At 47.2% G+C, this 26,222-nt stretch overlaps 1 protein-coding gene across 1 annotated transcript in view; it reads right to left on the bottom strand.

The window, feature by feature from the left end:
* Positions 1-6,876: 6,876 nt before the first annotated feature.
* LOC119462547 (BTB/POZ domain-containing protein 6) overlaps positions 6,877-26,222 on the bottom strand; it is a 33,085-nt gene continuing 13,739 nt past the window's right edge. The window contains exons 4-6 of the mRNA XM_037723890.2: positions 20,150-20,367; positions 7,552-7,657; positions 6,877-7,454 (exon numbers count right to left, since the gene is read on the bottom strand). Of these exons, the coding sequence (XP_037579818.2) occupies positions 6,975-7,454; positions 7,552-7,657; positions 20,150-20,367 (804 nt within the window). The 3' untranslated portion in view covers positions 6,877-6,974. The remainder of the gene's footprint in view (positions 7,455-7,551; positions 7,658-20,149; positions 20,368-26,222) is intronic.

The raw sequence follows: 26,222 nt of genomic DNA, 5'->3' as shown, positions 1-26,222 counted from the left end.
TACACTATTTCGAGGTCTAGGGTGCACTCAGCGTCCATACCATCTTCAGTTGTGTGAGGACACACGGCCCGTCGCCATGCCTTCTCGGCGAGTGCCTCACGCGTGAGGGAACCGCTTCGGAAGGAACTCGCCCACATGGAAGCGGCAGCAATTATCTCCAAGATCACTGAGCCCACAGACTGGGTGAGTCCGCTGGTCACAGCTCGCAAAAAAGGATGACCGATTGAGAATTTGCATGGACCCCCGTCAGATTAACCAGAACATAAAGCGTGAACATTAACAACTCCCGCGTCGGGAGGACATTGAGGCAGAATTAGCCGGGCCACCCTGTTCAGCAAGCTAGACGCTAATTGCGGGTTCCACCAGATCCCTCTAGATGAAGGCTCCTCCAAGGTATGCACGTTCGGCACCCTATTCGGAAGCTACCGGTTCCTACGCTTGCCGTTTGGGATCACGTCTGCCCCCGAAGTGTTCCAGAAAACGATGAGCGAAATATTCGAAGACGTACCGGGAACTCGTGTGTACATCGACGATACCCTCGTCTGGGGATGACGGAGAGGAGCATGACAAGCTTTTCGTTTGTGTGGCGTTGGAAGCGGCAAAAAGGGCAGGACTAACCCTAAATAAGGACAAATGCGTATTTGCCACGGAGGAAGTAAAATTCCTGGGGACGCTTAAGCAAAGCTGGGATCACGCCGGACCCTGACCTAACCAGCTGTATCATTAACATGCCCCGTCCTTCCAGCAAGCTAGAAGTACAAAGGTTTCTGGGGGTGGTACACTATTTTGGGAAGTTCCTACCGAATCTCTCGAGAAAACAGAGGTCTTGAGGTCCCTGGTAAAGCAGGAAAACGCGTTCTTATGGGAACTCCAGCATGATCATGAATGGAACAATTTACTGGATATGCTCACATCAGCGCCTATTCTAGCGGTTTTTGACCCAGCGAAACCGTCGAAGGTCTCGGCCAGTGCGTCAAGTTTCGCTATAGTTGCTGCACTGTTTCAACAGCATGACGAAGGCTGGTGCCCTGTGGCCTATGCGTTGCGTGTGCTTTCTACCGCCGAGTCCAAGTATGCGCAGATCGAGAAGGAGACACTTGCTGCAACTTTTGCTTGTGAACGCTTTAGAGACTTCCTAGTGGGTTACAAAATCATAGTTGAAACGGACCACAGGCCGCTCCTTTCGATAGCAAAGCAAAACTTGTGCGAAATGCCCCCACGTCTGCAGCGATTTTTTGAGACTGTTGCAGTTTGATGTCGTCTCCAGTACGTGCCCGGGAAGCAGTTGATCTTGGCCGACACCCTGTCGCGGATCCAAGGGGCAGCCGCCCATGACCCAGACCCTGACCAGGACGTTACTGTCCACGCTGCTAACGTCCTCTCAGTCTAGTGACTGACAGCATGAAAGCCCAACTAGCCTCGGCAACTAGGGAAGATGCCGAGTTGAAAAAGTCATAGAGTCCTTACAGAAGCAGAGACCTGTAGCGAGGGAACTAGCTGCATTTCCCTCTGAGCTGTCGTACATTGATGGAATTCTACTTCGGGGGCAGCAGCAGAGGTGATACCCACAAGTCTACGTCAGGAAATGTTGTAGCACCTACATGAAGGACACTTAGGGGTCAACAAGTGCAAGGCCCGCGCAAGGCTGCTGATGTACTGGCAATGAATGCGGACCATAGCAACATTGATTAGTCGATGCGAAACGTGTCGTCAGATTGCATACCGACAACCAGCAGTGCCTTTGACACTAAGAGAAGCTTAAAGCTTCCATGGCAGCGCATTGGCATTGTTTTGTGAGTACGGTGGCCGGAACTACCTAGTAGCCTACTGTGCTCCCTCGAACTACCCCGAAGTCGAGTGCTTGTCCCAGAAAACAAGTAAGGCAGTAAGTAATTGCCAAACTTTCTATGATGTTTGCCTGCCATGGAATACCGTTGGAAGTGTGCACAGATGGAGGCCCCCAGTTTGTCTCTCGTGATTTAGGCGTTCAGAGACAAGTGCGACTTCATCCAGACAACATCCAGCCCACGATTCCCCAGGTCCAATGGCTGGGCTGAAAAAGGAGTTCAGGTAGTGAAACGGTTATTGAAAAAAATGCGAGCACGCGAACGAAGATTTCTGGGTTGGACTGTTGAATTACCGAACAACACCACTGGAGGATGGGTGGACACCCTGTGAGTACTCCATGGGCAGACGGCTTTGCAGAAGGCTGCCAGACTTTTCAGCCCCCAATGAAAATCCTGTGCACAAGCCCTCTCCGAACTTAACATGGGGCCGACTTTCGATGCTACATGACGAAGATATTGTGAGGGTACACCAGGACGGGTTGTGGGGACCAAAGGCTCAAGTGGAGGGCTCTTTGGCCCCAAGGTCCTACAGGGTTCGCACGAAAGCAGGTCAACAGTACGGAGAAACCGACGCCTTTTAAGAACAAGTGAGCCCTTTGAGCCGGAGGCAGTCCCGGAAGATTACCTTGTGCTAGGGGCACAGCCTCCAGTGGTTCCCTCATTCCCAGCAAGGCCGCAAACTCCACAGGGCCCTGAAACTGCAGGGCCATCCCAGGAGCACACTACAGGAGAGCACAACCCCACCTCTGTGGTGACACCTGATGGGAACCCTATGACTCCACCCCTACATCGTTCTACTTGAGTGCGAAGGCTTCCAGGCTACCTGCAAGACTATGTGACCTCCATGCTTTGAGCAGCTTTGCCAAAGAAGGGAAGATGTACTGGCAGGGGGCCGGACGCCAAGGACCTCTGGCAACACTGCCGCGCTAGAAAACTATATTGGTGAACGCATAATAAAGAACGTTCTTCTCGCAGTTGCAATGCTGTGTGCGTGTCCCTGATTGATGAACCTGCTCGATACAGGCATTGCCTTTCGACACACTCCTGCCAACTGCTCTCGAATCCCGTCTGAGTACGCTCGCGACGCCATCACTACAGCCGCCAAGGCACGCCAGATTGCCCACCGTTGCCCAAGTCCCAGGCAAGACAGAAGTCTCTTTATGACAACCGTCATCATGACGTCCAGTTCTCAGCCGGCGACCTCGTCCTCCTTTGGGCTCTTGCGCGGCGTGTAGGCATATTGGAAAAACCGCTCTCCCGATACTCTGACCCTTACCGCGTCGTCCGAAAGCTCAGCGATGCCGCTTATGAAATAGTTCCAGCCGATGCTTCCCAGTCGTTCACGTCATCTGATTCGTCCACGTGGGTCGTCTCAAGCCATACCATGCGGCCGCCATCTAGAAGGCGCCGGGTCGGCAGTTTCAGTGCCGAGGGTTATGTCACGGTGCCACAAGGGGGACAAAAAAGACAATCCCCCAACAAGACAAAGAGATGACGTAGGGGCTAACCTAACGTTCCGCCATACTGGTTGCACCGGCCATATCTTCTGCCGAGTAAACACGGTCCCATTTAACCTTACATCTCTGCCCGTTTCATTTTCAATCCTGTACACCATGTGTTGCACTTTTTGGGGCCCGTCAATCTAACGGCCTTGACGGCTTGCCACTCGTCAAAACAGTCGCACGAAGGCAGGAAACAAAGGTACACTTCCCAAGTGGAGCAGAAGACGCTTGTTCTGTTCTGTGCCTTTATTTTTTCATAAGAGACGTTGCAATTATTCCTCTTCTCCATTCTTTTGGTTGATGCCGAACGAGGTCCAGGGGTGAGAAGGAGCACGAACTTGTACGACTTCTTCATACTCAAATATCGGTTGAATCGTTTCTTGTCTAAATGCCAGCTGGTCGAAGTAGGTGCTTTGAGAAAGTTTGAGACGTTGGGTGTCTTCTTGGTGCTGATGGAAGAGTATGAAACTGCGCACACACGCAATATCCACACAGTGAAAAAAAAAAAGCTGCGTTTTCCACCAACGTAAGCATTTTCTAAGGACATCGCATGTGGCAATTATTTGGTCCCATTTGTCCTTACCTAACATTCCAGCATTGTACTCGTGGACAAGGAGTGGCCTATTGCCCCCCCCCCCTCCCTTTTCTCTCTCCGCTTGGCAGGAACATGCTCATTGGCTGTATGCATTGTGCTCATCAAGTGTACTACAGTATGCTGGTCTTTCAATTGCATGTAGAGGATGTTACCATCACAAATCCGTCGAACATCTCCACGCTGCACCTTTTTTTCCCATGAAGAGTTTCAACTCAGCTGGAAAGATGTGACGACCTTTGCGAGTTGCCCTGCATGCAACAGTCCTGTGCTTGAGGAGGTGTTCGAAAAGTTTTTTGAAGTGTAGAAGTTATTCATGTAAATTTTGTACCTTTGATCAAGGTACTCTGTGCAAAGCTTGTTGACCACACCAAAGGTCTTGGCGCCTCGCACTTGCCATTGTACACAGAAAATTGAAGGGTGTATCCAGTTCTTGAATCTGCCAGCACCCAGAGTTTATATCCACATTTTGTCACCTTGTCTCAAATGTATTGTGTTATTCCTGATCGAGCTTTAGATTTTACCACGTGTTCGTCAACGGTGAGGCTGCACTGTGGTCGGAACAAATTTAGATTCTTGATTGATGTGGTTCAGAAGCCAGGGTACCCTCCAAGTCTTGCCAACAGATGCTGCAGCTGCCAAGTCTTCAGGATTAACTATATTTAGGAACGACAGCAGTGAAGAAATGGTCCCCCGGCGTATTTCGTTGAAGGAGGCCACTGAATATTCCCGTTGTTCGGCAGTATAAGTACAGTCGCGCCACTGACAACTCCCATGTGCATTGATGATCCCAATAAGTCTCAGCATCTCCAGTGGAGCAACTTCCTCCCAGGAGCCATCACGTAGAGAGTGTCGGTCGATCCGAAAGGCGTATTTGTGTTCTCACACACAGTCTTTATCACGTGACTTCGGTAGCAAAACACAAGAGAAAAAAATGCAGCCCTCTTGAGAATCGACCTGCGTCACTCCATAGCGCTGCTCCACCTATCACGCACCTTACCACCGACTCACCCAAAAGCAAACAAACCAGCTAGACACACTCATACGAACAGCGGTGAAAATGGCGACAGGCCTTCCTATCTACGCCTCAACAGCCAGACTATTACAGCTTGGTTTGCATAACACCATGGCCGAATTAATCGAATCCCAGAAAGTCAGTCAGATTGAACGACTGAAACGTACATCGACAGGAAGGCACGTACTCAGACAATTACGTTACCCAACATCAGAGTTTGCCCCCACGAGAGCCCGTCAATCGCCCCAAACATCAAAGAAACATTACAGTGGCCCGCATACCTCGGAATATGCACCCCGAACACCATAAAGGCAGGCGCGCTGCACGTGCAATGGCACTGCACCGAGCATATGGCAACGACCTCGACACCTTCTATACAGACGCCGCGTGCTACCCCGACATTACAGCCAAAGTGGTAGCGGTGGCCGACTGGAGGTGCGAAGCACTATTATCAGCCACAATACGCACTGACAACTGCACAGAAGCGGAAGAAAGTGCCATAGCCCTCGCCATCAGCGCTCAACCTCCAGATAAGACCATACATATTCTTACAGATTCCCAGCAAGCATGTCAAAACTACGCACAAGGACGGATTTCACCGATCGCTCATAAAATTCACACAAGAAGCAAAATATTCCACTAGTTCACCTAGTCTGGACACCTGGGCATGCGTCTCTCCCTGGCAATGAGCGCGTTCACGCGACAGCCCGAGGCCTAACCCTCCAGGCACCGGTGGAAGACCAGTCCAACGCAGACAAGGGGAAATGATACCGTTACACGCATATACTACAACACCACAGACTATCCCATAGAACATTCCCTCCACCACACGTGAGGCTAAACCGTGCAGATGCAGCCGCTTGGCGCCAGCTCCAAACTAATACGTTCCCCAGCCTTGCTCTCCGCCACACTTTTTACCCTAGCCAGTACCCCGAGAAATGTCCTTTCTGTGGTGGACACCCAAGCCTCTACCATTCTACGTGGGAATGCTCCAAAGCACCCGGCTTACCTAGAATACCCAACCCCTCCCCATCTCAGTGGGAAGCCGTTCTTTCCAGCACAACCTTCGACGACCAGGGATACCTGATCGACCGGGCCAGCCGGATAGCAGCAGCAAATGGGCCCTGGACTGAGGGCTCCACCCTCTGGGACTTCGTTACAAAACATCAAATAAAGTTTTCTACGACTACTACTACTACTAACATGGGGACCGGGCTGTCTCGTGGGCAAAAACTTGATACAGCGCAGAGTATTTGGCAAAATATCTGGGCCGTAGGTTGTCAAAACCCTAAACACAAAATAAAACTGCAGTCGTAAAATATGAAGCATGTTTTCGTATAAATACAGCACAAAATCATAAACAAAACTTACCTGCAAGCACCTGTTGACGTCTGCAGCACTTGAGCTGAAGCGTCTTCATCAGAGCTAAAAAATCTGCTGATCCCACATCGTTACTTGAGCCATCACTGCTGCTTGGGGCATAAAAATTAGCAGAAGAAGTGGGCTAAGTGCTTGCTACAGGAGAGTAAGCTATAGCAGTGCGCAAACGGGACGGACCATATTGTTGCCGATTCGTTTCAAATTTCACTTGCGGTGGTGCCTCCGCTCGCAAACAATAAAAAACAAAAACAAAACTGAAGAGGAGTTCTCAGTGAGTAAGCCAGATAGCTCTAGTTGTCAGTAACGCAGCGGTTTCAAATTTTGCAGGAGATTCAAAGTCATCGGATGGCCTATGGCACCGTACTAAAAGAGTTAAAATGCAATATTATCAACAAACCAACTTAAAAGCCTACAGTTCACAGCATAATTAAAAAACTGCATGTCAGCCTGCAAGAGAATGGCAGCTGGTAGCAACTTCAGCACAAACCAGCCAGGCCTTCTGGCACACCTTATGGGAAAGACCTCATCCAATAGCTTACCAGCAGTTTATCAAACAATTATTTATTATATGTCTTGTATCCCACTGGAACTGTTCTGTCTAAAAAAATAGCTTTGCTGTGTGGTTAAAGCAGGAGACATTATTTTGGTTTTTCATTGCCTTCAGCAGCTGGGCTTTTCTTCCTCGCTACAGTCGTCAGTGCATCAATCGTTTCGAATGGATTAGCTTTAAAAAGCAGCAGTCCACGAGCTGTGTCGTCGGTGCAGACCCATGAAGGCAATGGCACTGAACCGCGAACAATGATGTTCCTGAGAATGGCAAAATCTTCTTGGTCCTCGAGCACGTTCCACGAACCGGGACCCTTCACGTACTCCTGCGGAGTCAGGGCTAGGAATCGCAGCTTGGGAAGAAAAGGCCTAATGACTGCTGGTAGCTCCAGCGAGGTCTCACCCGACGACAGAGACTTTCGGCACTTCTCTTCCGCCCACTTTCGGATGGCCAGGAAGATGCAACTCTCGGGCACACCACTTATGACTTTCAGAATGGACTCCACCGTGCTGTCGAGCGAGTCGATGAACGATTCGTGAATTGAGCACCGAAAGGGCATCGTCTTGAGCACCTGAAGAGCGGCTTAATCGGTCCTGTCAATGTCAGTTGTTGCCAAACAGTCCAAGAGGGGACAGACCTTGTCGGGAGACATGTTTGCTTCAATGTACTTGGAACACACTGCCACAAGTTCGGGCACGAGGTCTTGTCAGCAGCTTCACGAATGTGGATTGCCTCTTCGAAGGATCAGGCTCGCAAGTGCCAGAGTAGAGGTATCCGCACAATAACAATGAAAGCTACCATGTTAGGATATAAACATCAGCAGCATGCTGTACACAAAGACAACACCCAGATTTATACAACATGCTCTGAAGATACGAATCTGAGGAGAAAGCAGATGGGTAAAGCATGAGAAACAGCTACTACAATGTAGGGGACAGAATCGCAGAGGTGGCGAAAATGTAAATGCTTGCATTCAGTCAATAACTTATTTTAAGGCTCAATTATGATGCTGGAAACTGTTTGGCCCTCATTATACAGGAAGCCTTGGTTGCACAAGCATGCGATGGCTGCCTTCTAATGTTACCAGTTTTTAGTTAAGGATAAATGCAGCACGGCTCAGCTTACATGGAAATCAGAGTGACGTCACAGCAATTAGAGGAGGCGATCACATGATATCGCAAGCACTTAGCGGATTAGCCAGCTGTAATGAATTCGGTTAACTTGCCCAGTACATACAAAGTAGATATTCAAAACATTTCCCTTCTGACAGTTAGGTAGGCAAATCAACAGAGATCAATTCAAGGTCCAGCAGTTTGTGTGATGAGAGCACACAATACTACTTGACCAAATGACCAAGATACACAAGAAGCAAGTCTTCTCAGTGCAGTATGATGCCTGTAAATGGGAGGAATGTGCGGCACAGAGAAGTTCAATAAGCGCCCCCTTTGGACAGTAGCAAAATTATTGGAGGAATAAAAGGCAATCCACCGAAACTAAAAACACAAAGTGCTTACACGAACTGGATCCATGGGATTTGTGAATACAAGTTAATAGGACAATAAAGGTATGCAATACAGCAGACTCCCTTGCTCAGCATGGACTGTGTTGCTGCCAAGGTAACACTTGCATAAGAGTAACACTTTTCCAAGAAATTTTCAAGTTCATTCTACAAATGTCATGCACATCATATGATCTTGGCATATTGCCCTTGTATGCTGGTTCCAATGTTTACACAATTACAAAAAAAGCTAGCTAACAAATCTTAACTTTGTGCTGAAAATGCATGCGAATGCTATTGTCACTTTCTTGTCGAGGTGAAGGACCATCGTCCGAAGCTGTGGGTCATGAATTCAACTCTCTATTGGGTGAACATTCAAGCTTGCACCACCACAACCACAGGCCTTGCAATTTATCACTTGCACCAAGCGATAAATTGAAATAGTGCAGTAAAGACCTCTCACAAAAAAAAAATACGGGACAATACGTGAAGTTTATGATTTCAGTCTTTTAAAAAATTTTGGTGCTCTCTGTGTCAAAAATTCGCAAAGTTGCCATGTTGATTATCAAAGTCACCAATTCATCCTCACACATTAGATGGTGCTGTAATCAATGACACTGTAGAAGACTGCTATTAAAATGTAGCATGGAGACGTCTGGCCTTCAATTCTGCATTGCTTTCTGGCATACCTCTGGCTTGGTCACTCAAAGAAAGCTGCATCAAGTAGTAGTACCAACATTCCTGTCGTTACACTTTTCAAGTGATGCGTCTAATGGTATGACTAGCTGGTGTAGTGAAGCTGAAACCATCTTGATAACTACGTCCGAGCGCCAGAGAACACACTCACATGCACATACACCCAAGAAAGAAAGCCGTCTCCCCCTTTTCAAGTGCGCGTGTGTTCTTTTGCCCTCTGAAGCAACTTATCAAGGCTGCTTACCAACTAGCCAGCTACAAGTTCTAAGCTGCAACCAGTGTCTGGCTTTAGCCCGACATCTTTTCATGAACACATTAGCAGTGCTAGAGCTGCTTGCACAGGACTTGCACTTCACATAAAACATCTGCTGGAGCACCAACATATAAGGAAAGGAAAAGGCACTAAAGAAATGCTTGGTACAGCGCTAGCTCAGAACTGATAATAGCAACATGCAAGTACACATCCAACAGTATCATCTATACTACTACTGACCTGACAACTTCAAAAGTACTACAGTTGAAGCCTAACCAGTACTAAAATTTGTTAAGAACCCTTCACTGATTCGGGCACTGAGAAAAAACAAGTGCGGCATGTAAATCGCGCGTGGCAATCGAGTCTGTTAAGTATGAAACAGAAGCCCTTCCTCTCGAGGAAGCCACGCTTTTTGCGAGAGAGTCAAGTCACACGCACAAATGCTTATAGGTAAGACGTATTGCCTGCAATGTTCTGACCATCGCACGTGACTTGAATCATCCAATGTGCAACACGCAATGCTGCCACTGAAAGTGCAACGCGCAACAAAAAAGGACGCGGAGCTCGTCACATGAACCCTGTGACGACACCGTGCTCAGGCGCCCCCAACCGGCTACAATGGTGTGACATCATCGGCAAGCTGAAATATACAGGAAGCCGCACAACTCGTCTTTTGTGGGTAGGGCGGAACCAACAGTGGCATGTGGCTGACCACGCATCTGTTTTGCATTGCACAGGTTGGTGCTTTTACGGTTTCTACCATTTCAATCCGTAGTGATGTTCGTGGTATTGTGGTTCTGCCGTGCCCCCAACAGTGCCTAGTATCATGTACGACTGTTTTCTTGTCTGTAAACTGCTAATTTGTGGTGACATAGAAGAAGAATCCAGGCCCTACGCAAAAGGAGATGTTCGAGGAATGCTGGAAGGCCAAAGGGCCATCACTAAAGAATTAACAGAAATTAAAGCTTTGGTCACTAGCAACGTAAAACTGATTAATGACCTTCAGAATACGATTGAGATAGGAGTACGTTAACTTCATCGCCTGCTAGTCAAGATGAGCAGGTTCAGACCGCTCTTAAGACTTTGAACATGTCGTAAAGTTTCAAGCAATGAAACTCACTGACCTAGAAGACAAAATAGAAGGTCAAACCTAATTATACACGGATTGCCTGAAAGTCCTGAGGAAACAGAAGCTGATTTGAAGGAAAAAGTTGTTTCTGGCATTTTTAAAGATACACTGAGCATGAGCTGCGGGTCGATAGGACGCATTCATAGACTCGGTAGGCAGCGCAGTAAATGACCTGTAATTGTTTATCTGCAAGACTTCAATGAAAAAAAGGAAATATTCAATAATGTGAGGATACTGAAGGGATCTTCTATATTATTCAGAATGATTATCACAGGCTACGTTAAAAAAAACGAAAGCTACTCTGGGAAAGTGCTAAGGATGAAAACGCTCAGGGAAAAAAGGTAACTTTGCTCCATGATAGGCTTAAGTGGATGGTGAAATCTTCTGGGACGAGACTAGTGGTAAACGTGTGAAAACGGCAAAACCAGGTAAAGGGCCACAACAGGAAATCAACGTAGCCAATCTCAAGCATGACAGGGATGCTCGGTATCAAAGGCAGCTGATCAACATAAACGCACGTAGTATACGCAATAAATTGATTCGTTAGAAATTGCTTTAGTTCAACATGATCCACAATCACAGTCATTACCGAGACGTGGCTCCGCGATAAGAGATGAAGACATTTTCCCTGTTGAGTACAAAGTATATCGTAAAGAGAGCTTCAAGAGAGGAGGTGTTGCTGTACTTATTAAAAAACAACGTTGAATCTTCCTTATTGGGCGATATTACTGATATTGAGGGCTTATGTATCAAGCTCTCATGCTGGGTCATCAATTTATCTGTACGCGTTATACAGACCCCCTGATCTGGCTCCAGATTACTTCAGAAATTAGAAGCTCATATGTCGCAATATTTGAAATCTAAAATCTTCATTGGTGATCTTAACCTACCCGTGTTGACTGGGACGGACTACAGGCCCTTGAAAGTTATAACAGACACGTAACATTGTTTCTAACATCATGCTAGCACACAACCTAATGCAAGTTGTTGGTGAGCCAACCCGAGAACAGGGAGCATGTAAATCGGTTTAGATTTATTGTTGTCTTCTCCGAGAAATTTTTCTAATTTTACGGTCTCTGTAGAGCAGGGACTGTCAGACCATCATCTTATTAGTGTTTCCTTGTCACTTAACTCTCACAGTAAGCAAACGAAATCATTCTCCTTAGTTAAGGATTATTCACGTGCTTATGATGCAAGCATTTAGAATACATGGATAGTTGCCTGTTTGATTTCAATGACAATGATGTCGATGTTCTTTGCTGACAATTTAGAGATATGTGCCTTCGTTGTTTAGATACATTTGTGCTGAATAAACGAAAAAGAATTCATAAGCAGACGCCCTGGATGATGTGTAACCTCATTCAACTGAAACGCAAGCTTAAGCGATTAAAAAGGAGACATGCGCAGTCACTTTCAGTGATTGCACTGCGCGAGCAGGTAGCGCATGCTCTCGAGCATCTAAAGATAATTATTTTCAAACGTTATTGCCAAACTTCATTGAACATGACCCAACAAAGTCCTGGACTTTCATAAGTGAGCAAAAGAAACCTGTCACACAGCTTAAATTTAATGATCAGATGATTTCAGACTCAAGAAAATTGCGGAACATTTTAACATATTTTCATAGTGTGTTCTCACAAGCTATCATGTGCCAATCCACGACTTCTGCTTCAACATATGACGTATCATTTATTTCCTATCCAGGTGTATTATCGCTTTTGTTAAATCTGAATGTCAAAAGTCGTCTGGTTGTTTTTTTATTTCAGACATACTGCCAATCCCAACGGGGATTTTAGCAGGAAGGGCATACATGTATATATATTACACAGGTGTAAAAAAAATTGACCATGTCACAAATATCAAATTACAAAAAGGTGTAGTTGCGCGTACAATGAATATGTCATACGGATTTAATCAACTTTATACAAAGGAAACGGTAAGGTTAGAACGCTACAAATAGTTTCTATTTTGGAAATACGTAGGTAGTTTTCAAGGTGTGATAGGAATGTATTGATTATGACTAGTAGTTTAAAGTAGGCAGACTATTCCATTCCCTTATCGCCTGCGGAATAAAGGAAAACTTAAAGCAGTTTGTTTTCAAGCGGCATTCCTGAAGAAAATGGGGGGTTTATGACGTGAGGGTCTAGTTTCTGGGTTAGATAGGTATTTGGTGCTATCAATACGAAGCGTATTGTGAAAAAGTTGAAACATCATTTTCTGGCGTACGAGTTTGGCGCGATTTTGAAGGGTTAGCATTCCGGCTTTTTCCATTAGTTCGGTGGGGGAATCAGATGTGCGGTATTTGTTAAAATAAACCTTACTGCTTTTCTTTGCACGCTCTCTAGTTTATTAATTAGGGTATTTGTAGATGGGAACCAGACGGTGTTAGCGTATTCAAGTACTGGTCGAACAAATGTGTTATAGGCTAGAAGCTTTGTTGGATGCGGTAATGAATGGAGGCGCCTTTTCAGGAAGAATAGCCGTCGTAATGCAGATGAAGTTGCGTGATTTACATGTGCCTCCCACCTCAGGTCATCTGATTATTAGCCATACTTGTGTTCTTTAACTGGGGTTAATTGGGTGTTGCCGAGTGTGTAAGAAAGTCTGATATACTGTTTTTCCTGGTTATTCTAAGCAAAGCTGATTTACCTATATTTAATGTAATTTGCCATTCCATGCACCATTGTGATACTGATTTTAGGTCGTTTTCGAGGGTTAGGTGGTCATTGGGACAGTTTATTTCTTTATATACTATGCAGTCGTCAGCAAAAAGTACCGCAGCGATGGCCTAGCGGTAGAGCATCCGCCTCGTATGCGGGAGGGTACCGAGCTCAAATCCCGGTGCCGCCGGGAACCCACGGTTTTTCTAATGGGTAGAGAGCCCCCTGGCATGGTGCTCGGCTGTGTGGGGGTTCACATCTCGAAAGAGGGCCCAATAGAGATTTCAGGACTGTCTCTGGGCGCCTCTTGTCCAACCACAGACGGCCTTGTGGACGGAGCCTCCGCGGCTGTGGGAGGCAAGTGCTGCCTCCGGCACCTACCGGTAAAATAGGTACAAGCGCGCTCCCGGCCTGGTGCTCAGCCATATGGGACCTCAACGCTTGGAAAGGGGTGTTTGACCTCAACCCGAAGGCGTCCCCACCTCAATAGGTGCTTGGGGCGCCACAAACATCACTTGTGATAATATTCCTAACACTTTTCTCAAGCAATATGCTGAAACTGTCGCGAAATTTCTAGTTTATATTATTCAGTACATCGCTGGCAACGGGTAAATTACCCGATGACTGGAAGGCAGCCCGAATAGTTCCTGTATTTAACAAGGAGACCGTCTTCTGGTACAAAATTATCGTCCTATTTCCATAATATCGTCCTGTTGTAAATTAATTGAACATATCATCGCTAAACAAATTAATCAGTTTCGAGAAAAACTCAACCTTAACGCCTCACCAACATGGTTTCAGAAAGGATGCTCAACAGTAAGCCAGCTAATTACAGTGATTCACTCACTAGCCTCTGCTCTTGACACTAACGGACAAGTAGACATGATTCTTCTAGATTTTAGCAAAGCATTCGACTGTGTACCTCATGATTTACTCGTAACAAAAAAGAAATACAATGCTTCCACCGATCTTTATACATTGGATTACCGATTACTTGAGAAATCGTAAACAGTATGTTGTGATCGATGGGCAACAGTCGGACTGTCTACCGGGACATCGGGAGTACCGCAAGGTAGTGTACTCGACCGTTACTTTTCCTTTGTACATTAATGATCTTGTAAATGCAGTTGACTCCAGCATTAACATCAGACTATAGCGGACGATTATGTTTTGTTCAGAGATATAACTTCCCATAACGATCAACTTCAACTTAACAACAACTTTTCAAGAACATTTCAGATTGGTGCAACATGTGGGGAATGCTCCTGAAATACGGAAAAAAGTGTTGTCTTACGAATTACACGCAGAAAAAACCCCTAAAGCACACTTATAAACTAGGTTCGTCAGTCCTACAAGAGGTTACTAACTACAAATACTTGGAGTCACCATTACTAACAATTGTCATGGAACATTCATAGTGACAACGTATGTGCATCAGCCTTTCGCAAACTATGTCTACTCCGACACAAATTAAGAAACTCCCCGGCTCGTGAAAAACATTTGTGCTACATATCCTTTATTCGGCCCATACTCGAGTATGCATGTGTCCGTCTGGATCCCTATACTGAAGTAAACATTAACTCGAAGAATACAGAGAAAAGCAGTTCCATTTATTTTTTCCAAATTTTCGCAGTTTGATTCTTCCAACGGAACTTATGCTAACAATGATATACAGTTACTAGCGTTACGAAGAAAAAAAATTGCATTTTGACTTTCTTGCGGCACTTATTAGCAATAAATTAATTATTGAGCCATCAATATATATTAAACCTTTAACACTAGACACACCCGGCACCACCAACCCCACTCTTTAAATCCATATTTTGCACGACATGAGGTGTTCAAATATTCCTTTTTTCCACGGACTATTAATGACTGGAACTTGATACCGTCCCCAATTGTACCTACTACTGATTGACAATGTGCTCTTTTTCTTTTCTGTGGTTATTCAAATGCTTATGTACACACCCTGCTTGGACCTGTGCAAGGTCTGCAGTATTGTATAAATAAAAATAAATAAAATCCGACACTATCGCTCAGCTCTAGTTGGGAGAAGGCAGGGAAGGAACGCCTGCTTGCGGATGCGTGTCGAGGCAGTGGGGAAAAGTATGTTGGCAGTCACACCTGCTCCTGGCGGCATGGTAACGTGGCATTTTAATCTCCTCAATAATTAATCCATTTGAAACAGTCTTGCACTAAAGCACTCCCTAAAACACTCTCACAACTTCCTATGCACATCCAAAATTTACCACCAGGGCCTGGTGAGGTGCCCTTTAAAAAATACCAGAAATTACTTTAGTACAGTGGAATCTCGATGATACGATCTCACGGGGTCACGAAAAATATTCATGTTAGCCGAAATTCGTATCATCGAAACACCATTAAAACTAGCTAAATTAGGGGGGGCGCAGCGATCAGATCGCGAAAATCGCGAGAAAAATATTTTTTTTTTCAAAACCACGCGTTTGGGTATCTGCAACGCCTAATCTACACTTATCAAAATGGTTTGGCTGAAAATGGCGCTAAAAGTGTCCAAAAAAGTTTAATTCATAAGTGCGCAGGGCGAGAAAACAGCTTTAAATCGCGCAAAATCACCGGCAGTTCACGGAGCCATATCTCGTATTTACCGCCACCCGGCGTCGCCATCTTGGTATCATTCGAAAGCTCAAGTTTCGCCCTTCCACTTCTCAATTCGTCCGTCGTCGCCATCTTGTAACAAACGCACAAACATAAAAGAAGCGCGGGTCTGCGATAGGTATTCCCACGGGCCCTCCGATGAAAGCGGGCCTCCGATTGACTGCCGTGCTGAAAGGCGTCTCTCCATTGTTGCTGCTCTGGCAGGGGCAAGATGGCAACCGCAGTTGTCTGCTTCGTAAACCACGCCGGCGTCTTCACTTGACACACAGAATTCGGATTACTGAGAGCTCCAAGGTTAGGATGGATCGACGATGGCGAATAAACTGTGGACGAAGCACGGCCTTCAGAATACGGAAGCGCTCCTACGGCAACAAAAATACAGCGATTAGCGGGAGAGGCGGAGGATGCACCCGGACTGAACGAGCGCAACCTTGCAACCGTGCATTACGTGCCGCGCTATCTTGCACCGTGTGACTCAGCAGCGAAACCGACAATCGCCCTGTGCCATCGGCACTGATCATGCAGCCGATGGAAGACGGAGGCTCCCGCGCCTCAACGTACGGCCGCGCGAATCAGCCGAGATCGTATCTCGGTAGACATAGCTCGCTGCGACTAGGCAAAATGGCGCAAACACAATGAACGCGGCCCGAAGCACGGCAGCCACTCCGTCCGATGGCACGCGAAAAGAGGAAAAGCACAAGAGCAACAAAAGCGCCACCGCTTCGAACTCTTTGTGCCCAGTCGCGGCCTCCGCGCTGTCCGGCGTCGCGTCCGCGCCTCCGCACCAAAAGAGAAAGGGAGAAAGCGCGTGACTGCGCGCTGTTCTTTTTCGCCGCCGTCGGTGGGGCGGCGTTTATTTGTATCACCGACGCGGGTTGAAAATCGATTCGTAACAACCGTTTCTAGCACGTTGCAAAGTAATTGGGCTCGGCCGGGACCGCAGAAAATTTCGTATCATTCGGATATTCGTATTAGCCGTGATCGTATCATCGAGATTCCACTGTACTCAATTGTGGACCATTTACTAGACGAATTCACAGCATTATTCCATTGAAGACCTGTAAACAGACACGCTCCACTACTCATGCATATATCCGTCTCTGATGCAGATAACTCTGCTATGAAGTTTCCTCACGAAATATTCACGTCACAGCAGCTGAAAATATGATTGCTGTTATTTCATTTCATTTCTGAAAGTGCCCAAGAACAGCTCTAGGCCTTAATATTGGTCACTTGTGTTACACAAAAGAACAAAAAATAAAAACAACAAACAAAACAGTAAACCTGAAAGTACAGTGGTAAAATGCAACAAAAGCTTGAATTACATTAATTACAGAAATGAGATAATGAGCAAATGTAAGAGCTGAAAATATCAACATCGTAACGCAAGGTATTTTGTTGTGTAACAAGACTTGATAAGCGTGATAACAAGACGTGATAAGCGTGTTCAGAAGAGTCGCGTGGTGCTGCTGCAAGTACGCAGGTCTGAAAACTATGGCTAATTGAGCAGGTCTGAAAACTATGGCTCCCAAATTCGCTCGGAAAAACTGTATTTGCACTTTTAAGAATAGATTCTGCCTTAACCCTTTGAAGGTTTTTGCCGTATCTGGACGGCGGTGGTTTTCTGTCCCGCAAGGTCTTTGCCGTACGGGTACGGTTTCGATCCTTCGTTTCAAATTTCGCGCCATAATGACGATGCATGTTTACTGGGAGGTGCTGCTACCTTTTAGGACTTACAAGAAGCGTTTGACATTTGTGCTACCTTCTTGCGGAGATAAACAGAACTGATTTCTAGTTTCAGCGCGGGCATTTCAGGCGCGTTTCAGCGCGTGCATCAGCGCGTGCGCAGTGACTGCGGCAACACCCTTTCGCGGTTTCGGTTTTGCCGCGTGATCGCAACGGAGGCGCGCAAAATGTGATTTTTCTCTTTGTCGGCACTCCCTTGAAGGGGCGGCGGAAGTTGATTTCTACCCTTATTGGCGCTGCTCATAGCTGTTTATCACCGTCACTCACGAGGTATTCTCCGCTCTCTGCGGCAACGCGCTTTCGGTTCCGCCGCGTGATCGCAACGGAGGCACGCGAAACGGGAGTTTTCTCTCTGTCGGCACTGTCTTGCAGTGGCGCTGAAGTTGATTTCTATCTTGATTGGCGCTGTCTTAGCTTGTTTATCAGTGCCGCTCACGAGGTATTCCTCGCTCTCTGCAGCAACGCGCTTACGCGGTTTTGGTTCCGCCGAATGATCGCACGGAGGCGCGCGAAACGTGAGTTTTCTCTCTGTCGGCACTCTCTTGCAGATGCGGCAGAAGCTGATTTCTACCTTGATTGGCGCTGCTCTTAGCTCGTTTATCACCGCTGCTCACGAGGTATTCTCGCTGAGAGGGTGCCTCAGACCTCTGCCCAAAGTAGCCTCACGCAGAGAAGATTGTCATGTGTGTGCCAACACAACTCGTTGCCCCAAGAGGAGAACAGACACGCATTTTGGTGTGCAGACTGCGATAAGGCGCTGTGCGTAGAACTGTGTTTCAAGGAATACCACACTCTGAAATATAGTGAACATTTGGAGTTCTGAGTGATGCCGACATCAAAATACTGTTTCTAATTTTTTTCACTATTTATTCTCGACTTTATACATTTTGTACATTCAATATCCGCAATAAAGTAATTTGACCATCTGGGAAAGTTTTTTCAAAATAATTCGACCTTTATAGGGTTAAGCTAGGCGCAAATAAAAAATTGTAAAACGATTGGCGTCACTATGGCTATCGAAAACAAGCTCTAAAATCAGATAACTTTACATCCAAAATTGTAAAGGTTGGCAGTTATCTGCTAGAAACCACCACTTGCAGGTTATTGGGGGGCAAGAAAGACTGGCGCTAAAGACTGGCGCTAAAATTGGTGTCATGTTGACAGCATCGTAAGTACAGGAGTGCAACTGAAAAAACAAAGGTTCTTTAAACCCGCCATGCCGCCATGTGCGCTTTACCCACACTAAGGCTCACAGCGCAGTGAAGAATGATGAGACAATGACAAATTCAAAGAAATGTTGAATTGCTGCGAAGGGCTACAGTTGCAGACTGATCGTTCGGACTCGATGAGGACCGCCAGAACGTTTCAACTATCGAGTCCGAAATACCGGATTTGCCCAAAATAGGCGAGTATTATTATTTCACAAAGGCCGGAAGAGGTGTGCCATATTCTCGGATCATCATTTTCGGAGATAGCTGCAATTTCGCATGACTATAGTGCAAGATGCATCGGCATCTAGGAGCGCCGGCACTCTTGGCACAGTGCCAAGCATGCCATTTTCTATGTGACTAGCGCAAGACATGTCGGCATCAACGAGAGATGCCATTCTTGGCAGTGTCAAGTATACTGTTTTATTGCAGTGCGGAAAGCTGCCTCCCGTTGATGAGTCCGGTGCTAGTCATGTGAAATACTTTAACGCAAAAATGAAAGAGCATTTGGGCAAAAGTGAGCATTTTGTAGAATAAATGTGTTTTTTCCTCAGCGACAACTCATTTGAAGCTACGTTGCTGCCAGAACCTGTGCCATGATATGTAGCTTCAGAAAATAGCAGGAATGAAAAATCAATTTTTCTATTGATTTGTTTGTCTCCAAGATATGTTCCCCTTCAGTATGAGCTATTCGGCAAGACAGCAGCAGCACCTAGCAGCCACGGTCACGAAAATCCAGGAAGGTCCACAGACCACTCATTGATGTATATCTCTATATATGGGTGCCAACTGTCCATGAAAGAACCAAGGTGCTTGACCATCCGCGATTTCTTTAAAAAATGTTATGGGCTTCAGTGGAACACGAAGCATCGCTTCACAAAACGTGTTTGTGAAAATATGTTTTCACTAGCTCTAGCACCACCGATACGGTGCATCCGCGCTCATCGGCATGTTCCATTGGTAGTTCATTCGGCTAGCTGGCATTGGTGCACGAAAGGTGCAATAAATGCCCTTTTCATTGTTTGCACTATTGTGTTGTCGTTACTTTGTCCCAAGAGCACGTCCGAGAACCCACAAAGTTCAACTGCATGTCTTACGTAAAATTGGCAATTTTCATCCTTGCCTCTTTGCAGGTCAGACTACAGTGAATCATAATCTGACATCATGGAAAGATGAGAAATAAACAAGGCAATACACACGGACGCTACCATCTTGCCTACTGTCCGTCCCCTTATTGCACCATCCGTAGTTTACAATAACGTTTCCTGTTAAACAACACGGAAAACCAATTAGTGTAGTCTCATTATTTGTTGCTTCAGTACCAGTGTACCACAGATGGTGCAACAACCGTAGGCAAGGTGGTAGGGTCGTATGTATTGCCTTGTTTGGCATATCCACTTGTGACTGACTTCACAAGACACACATGAAAACACACTGACTTGAGCAATCCGTAGAATCCACTTGGGTGCAGGTCAGTGATGCAGACCCTGTCCTTTTCGGGCAGACTACCAAAGAACATGGTGCCAAAGACATCATTTCGCATAGCCAGGAACTGCTTGTGCGCTCGGATGGTCCTTGTAAGCAAGTACCGCTCAGACTGCACCACGAACTCCACGTCTGAGAACACCGTGCTGTCCAGGTACTTCTCCAAGTTAATCTGCACGTACAGTTGTGAACGCCAAACAATGTTACAAGCACTCATCTTCTCCCAAAAGCCTCGTTAAGGGGAGAGTTGGGTTCTGGATCAAACTTATTAAAGCGAAACCATTATGTGGCTCATGAGGCAGAAAATCCGCCGTTGGCGTGACCACGATGGTCCAAAAAGTCAAGTGAGCCCACGTGAGCAAATTGAGGCAGTTAATGACGTCAATTAAGGCAAAGTTAATTGAGGCAGGATGAATTAAGGCAATGTTAACTACGGTGAAGTTAATTAAGGCAGGTTTATTAAGATATAGTTCATTACAGCACTTGAACCCACGACCTTTGGTGGTCGCAATGCTTTCGCATTCATTCACGTCGGGATAACTAAGTGCCCCTTGAAAATTTTTTTGCAATCGTTATTCTTCGAGGTATGGTGCTGAAAACTTGGACTTAAGTATAATATTTGCTTTCGAATATGAGGTTTATTTTTGTTTATCTCCACTGGTTCTAATATTACGCAAGATTCTTTTAATGATTTTCTGCAAAGATTTGTAAAGTATCAATTCCTCAGATTTCACTAAACAGGGTATCAATGGTTTCTCTATGGTTCGAGGAATGCCATAAGACCAACATTATTGCTCTGCTTACAATAGAACAAGAGTTGCTAGAATTCCAAGTTATGCTCCAGAACAACACAGTCAACTTTCACCTTAATTAACTTTTTTTTTAATACAGTGGAATCTCGATGATACGAATCTCCAAGGGTCACGAAAAAAATTCGTATTAGCCGAAATTCGTATCATCGAAACACAATTAAAACTAGCTAAATTAAAGAGTCAAGAGGTGAACTCACTCAGGCACACGTACGTAAAAAGCATTTACAGTATAGACCACTTATAACCTAACCGTGTATAGTGCAGAACTGGCTACAACGCGGCCTTCTCCGACTCCCGTTTGCCCTCCCATAGAACTCCATGTATATGCATACCGCTTACAGTGCAGCCGCGTGAGACGAAATTGCGGCTTCCACGGGAAAATCTCGCCGACAAGGGCGGTAGCGAGCACGAGGTGCACCCACCGATGGACGAGGAGATCAACGAGGGCGATGCGGAGGAGGAGCATGAGACGTGGAGCACGAGTCCAAGAGCGATAAAGTCGTCACCGCGCGCCGTATGTGCGAGTGAAAGCACGTGGGGGTTGCGCGCCTTCACGGACAACGAACGCACAGCGGAGAGCAAACGCGACTTCCGTTGCGCGAAAGGCCGTGGGGGTATGGGAGGGAGGGAGGGGGGGGCGACGCTGTGCTGCGGCGCCAAATGCGTATCTTGCAACCAAGCGCAAGGGTAGCTGGAGATGCAATCTTCCCACGCGAAAGGAGCAAAGCGGGAAGGTAGTGTGGGAGGGAGGTAGTGGGGGGGCGGCTCCTACTCTGCCAACAAATGCGTTCTTGTACTTTGCGCCTGTGCCGGCTGTCGGTGTTGTCGCGCGCACCGTATCATGAAAGCGATCACCACACGGCTCTGACCTTTGTATGCGCTGTGCTTACGCCGCTCAGTTTCTGTAGAAGCGATTGACCGCACGAACCTTCGCTTGCTGCGGCGAGCGAAGAGACAAAAAGAAAAGCACAAAAGCAACAAAAGCGTCACCGCTTCAAACTCTTCGCGCCCAGTCGCGGCTTCCACGCTGTCCGGCGCCGCGTCTCCGCACCAAAAGAGAAAAGGAAAACGCGCGTGACTGCACGCTGTTCTCTTTCGCGGCCGTCGGTGGGGCGGCGTTTATTCGTATCAACCGACGCGGGTCGAAAATCGATTCATAGCAACCGTTCTCTAGCACGTTGCAAAGTAATGGGGCTCGGCCAGGACCTCAGAAAAATTCGTCTCATCCGGAAATTCGTATTAGCCGTGATTGTATCATCGAGATTCCACTGTATTTGGTCTAAGATGCAACTCTCCCCTTCAGCCTTCAAGAGAGCACCTGAATGCAACTGCTCGCTACCCCTTCAAAGCATGCTTGAATGAGCGCAATGAATGAGTGGGTTGATAAAGTGTTTGGGTTCAACATCCTAATGCAACAGAGTGGTCATGAGAGGCACCATAGTGAAGGGCTCCACATACGGTAAATTTTGACTGTTCTGGTTTCTCTAATTTGCACCTAGGGCAAGTTATACATGTTTAAACGTTCTGGTATTATTGAAATATGGCCATTGGACCCTGGAATGAACAAATTATGAGACGCTTTACAAGGCCTTGATCACAGCAAGACAGCGGACCACATGATTTCCATGTATGCACAGTCATCCAAAACTGAGCATGGATTCTTAATCATTTTGCCACTAGCACTGTCTAACCAAGAATAATTGTAAAAGCATGCTCTGATGCGAGCCATTCTAAAATAGGCAACTGAGGGAGGCAACACTCATACCCAGAAGGTGCCACAAAGCTCAGTAAAGATTTAAGAGAAAACTACACAATTTAAAAATACATGTAAGGGCCACACCCACTCTTTCCATGACCTACACCATGAATCCTTCAAAATGTGCATGCATGAGATTCCAGGCGCGGTCCACCGATGGCATGCGAGAATTCTGCTTCAGTTTTTCTTTTTTTCCCCTCCACTGCGAGCTTACACTATCCATGGCTGCTATTCTGGGAGGCCTCACGGGCATTCTGCAACCATTGAAAGTCAGAGTAAATAGGCCAGAGGCAGTATGCAGAATGGATGGCAAACAGCAGCCACGAAGGGACGCCAACTGAGCGACTCCAGAGGTCACTGCTCGTGACTGTGCTTGGCTAGATCCTGTCAGCGTGAAACCATGTGGCAGTTTCAAGGTGACCGGAACCTCACAGTCTGGATGATGCCAAGGACTTGTGGTATGAACATGCACCGAAGCACAGCACCAGCTTGAAGTTGGAGGACTCGGCGAGTGACAACGATAGAGCGTACACGATACAATCTGCAATAAACACCTTTCAAGTAGAAACCCAATGCAAGCGATCTTGTGCGCGACGGTGAAAAGTGATGCGATCGCTATGGCTGTTGCACTCGCTAGTCGCCTACAAGTTGAACCCAAGCGAATGATGACTTTGAGCGACCTCTCCCCAGTGCTGCCGATGCGAAGGCAGCAAATATGCCCGGAAACTGGCGTAACGTGCGGTTTATTAATTTAAGTTGATCTGTTTTACTAGCATTTTTAGCATAAAATATTGTCACGTAGTAGTGACGATGAAGCAAACAGTCGTAAAACTGGGAATGACGAAACTGATTCTTTATTGGGCGAACCTGTGCCCACAAAAGCAAGTTACACTTGAAGCACAACGATAGCGGCGAACACAGTCGGCGATCGTCGAAATCTGATCAGCGGCGAAACGCGTCGGCTTTTATACCTGAGTCATCGAAGGTTCCAGATTAATCCCTGATGCCCGCGTGTCTTCCAGAAAGTTCTAGACAATTCGCGTCGCTCATACAATCAGATTACATGGGCGTCGGTGACCACAGACGACGGATAGAAGCATTGATAACGTCCGAGAAGCTTCCAATGCAGGCGCGTCCTGCGCCGAGCGATAACGTTTAACATTTGTCAGCCAATGTTGAAAGCGGCCACCGGTGAAAGATAAACATGTGTACGTGTCAATACCCTCCCCTTAAAAAGCATCGTCCTGATGCTACAAACAAACACGAAAGCGAAAACAAAACCATGCGTAATAAACAAGATAACAAAAAACAATAACAAAGTAACAAAGTACCTAAGTTTGTCAGCGGGCGTAGAAAGGCTTAAGACGCACCACGTGGATGACTTCAGGTCGTGCCCGGCGCCGCTGTGATTGCGAAATGCCGTCTGGCACGACCTCATAGTCCAGTGCGCCAATACGTCGGGTGATCTTATATGGTCCGAAATAGCGACGTAACAGCTTCTCGCTAAGTCCTCGTCGGCGTATCGGAGTCCAGACCCAAACACGGTCACCGGGCTGGTACTCGACGTAGCGTCGTCGAAGGTTGTAGTGTCGGCTGTCGGTCCTCTGCTGGTTCTTGATGCGCAGTCGGGCGAGCTGTCGACCTTCTTCGGCACACTGCAAATAGGTGGCAACGTCGAGATTTTCTTCGTCGGTGACGTCCGGTAGCATGGCGTCAAGCGTCGTTGCCGGGTTCCTTTCCGTAGACCAGGTTGAACGGCGCCATGTGCGTCGTTTCTTGCACGGCCGTGTTGTATGCGAAGGTCACGTAGGGAAGGATGGCATCCCACGTCTTGTGTTCGACATCGACGTACATTGCCAGCATGTCGGCGATGGTCTTATTTAGGCGCTCGGTGAGGCCATTCGTCTGCGGGTGGTAGGCGGTGGTCCGGTGATGGCTTGTGTGGCTGTATCGCAGGATGGCTTGAGTTAGTTCTGCCGTAAAGGCAGTACCTCTGTCGGTGATGAGGACTTCTGGGGCACCGTGACGCAGGAGGATGTTCTCAACGAAGAATCGGGCTACCTCGGCAGCACTGCCTTTGGGCAAGGCTTTTGTTTCGGCGTAGCGGGTGAGGTAGTCCGTAGCTACGACGATCCATTTATTCCCGGACGTCGACGTCGGAAAAGGCCCCAGTAAGTCCATCCCAATCTGCTGGAACGGTCGGCGAGGTGGCTCGATCGGCTGTAGAAGTCCGGCTGGCCTTGTCGGCGGTGTTTTGCGTCGCTGACAGTCTCGGCATGTCCTTACGTAATGGGCGACGTCGGCAGAGAGGCGAGGCCAGTAGTATTTTTCGTGTATCCTCGCGAGCGTGCGGGAAAAACCGAGGTGTCCAGCCGTTGGGTCGTCATGGAGAGCTTGCAGAACCTCTGGACGCAATGCTGAGGGTACCACGAGGAGGTAGTTGGCTCGGAGAGGCGAGAAGTTCTTCTTTAGGAGAATGTCGTTTTGCAAGAAAAACGACGCCAATCCTCGCCTGAACACCTTCGGCACAGTGACGGTCTTGCCTTCCAGGTAATCTACAAGGTTCCTTAGTTCCGGGTCGGCTCGCTGTTGTTCGGCGAATTCGTCGGCACTGATGGGTCCCAAGAAAGTGTCGTCATCCTGGTCATCCTGTGGCGGCGGTTCGACGGGGGCGCGAGACAAGCAGTCGGCGTCAGAGTGCTTTCGCCCGGACTTGTAAACGACGGTGATGTCGAATGCTTGAAGTCTCAGACTCCATCGTGCGAGGCGACCTGAAGGATCCTTCAAGTTAGCTAGCCAACACAAGGCGTGGTGGTCGCTCACAACTTTGAAGGGCCTGCCATAGAGGTAGGGGCGAAACTTTGATGTAGCCCAGATGATGGCGAGGCACTCCTTTTCTGTTGTGGAATAATTTGATTCCGCCTTCGATAGCGACCAGCTAGCGTAACTTACAACCCTTTCTAGTCTGTCAGTCCTCTGCACAAGCACGGCGCCGAGTCCTACGCTGCTTGCGTCGGTGTGGACTTCGGTATCGGCGTTTTCGTCGAAATGCGCAAGGATGGGCGGCGATTGTAGGCGTCGCTTCAGTTCTTCAAATGCTTCGATTTGCGGCGTCTCCCACTTGAACTCGACGTCGGCCTTCGTGAGGTACGTCAGTGGCTCGGCGATCCGTGAAAAATGCTTGACGAAGCGCCTGTAATAGGCGCACAGGCCAAGAAATCTACGCACTGCCTTCTTGTCGGCGGGCGGAGGAAAGTCAGTGATGGCCGCCGTTTTCTGTGGGTCAGGGCACACTCCAGACTTTTTGATGACATGGCCCAAAAACAAGAGCTCCTCGTATGCGAAGCGACACTTTTCTGGCTTCAACGTGAGTCCGGAGGTCTTGATAGCTTGAAGAACTGTTTCAAGGCGCCGCAGGTGTTCTTCGAAGCTTGAGGCAAACACAACGACGTCGTCCAA

This window comes from Dermacentor silvarum, chromosome 8 (genome assembly GCF_013339745.2).
Source record: "Dermacentor silvarum isolate Dsil-2018 chromosome 8, BIME_Dsil_1.4, whole genome shotgun sequence".
In the NCBI taxonomy this organism is placed as follows: domain Eukaryota; kingdom Metazoa; phylum Arthropoda; class Arachnida; order Ixodida; family Ixodidae; genus Dermacentor; species Dermacentor silvarum.
This window is presented reverse-complemented; position numbering and strand designations above follow the sequence as displayed.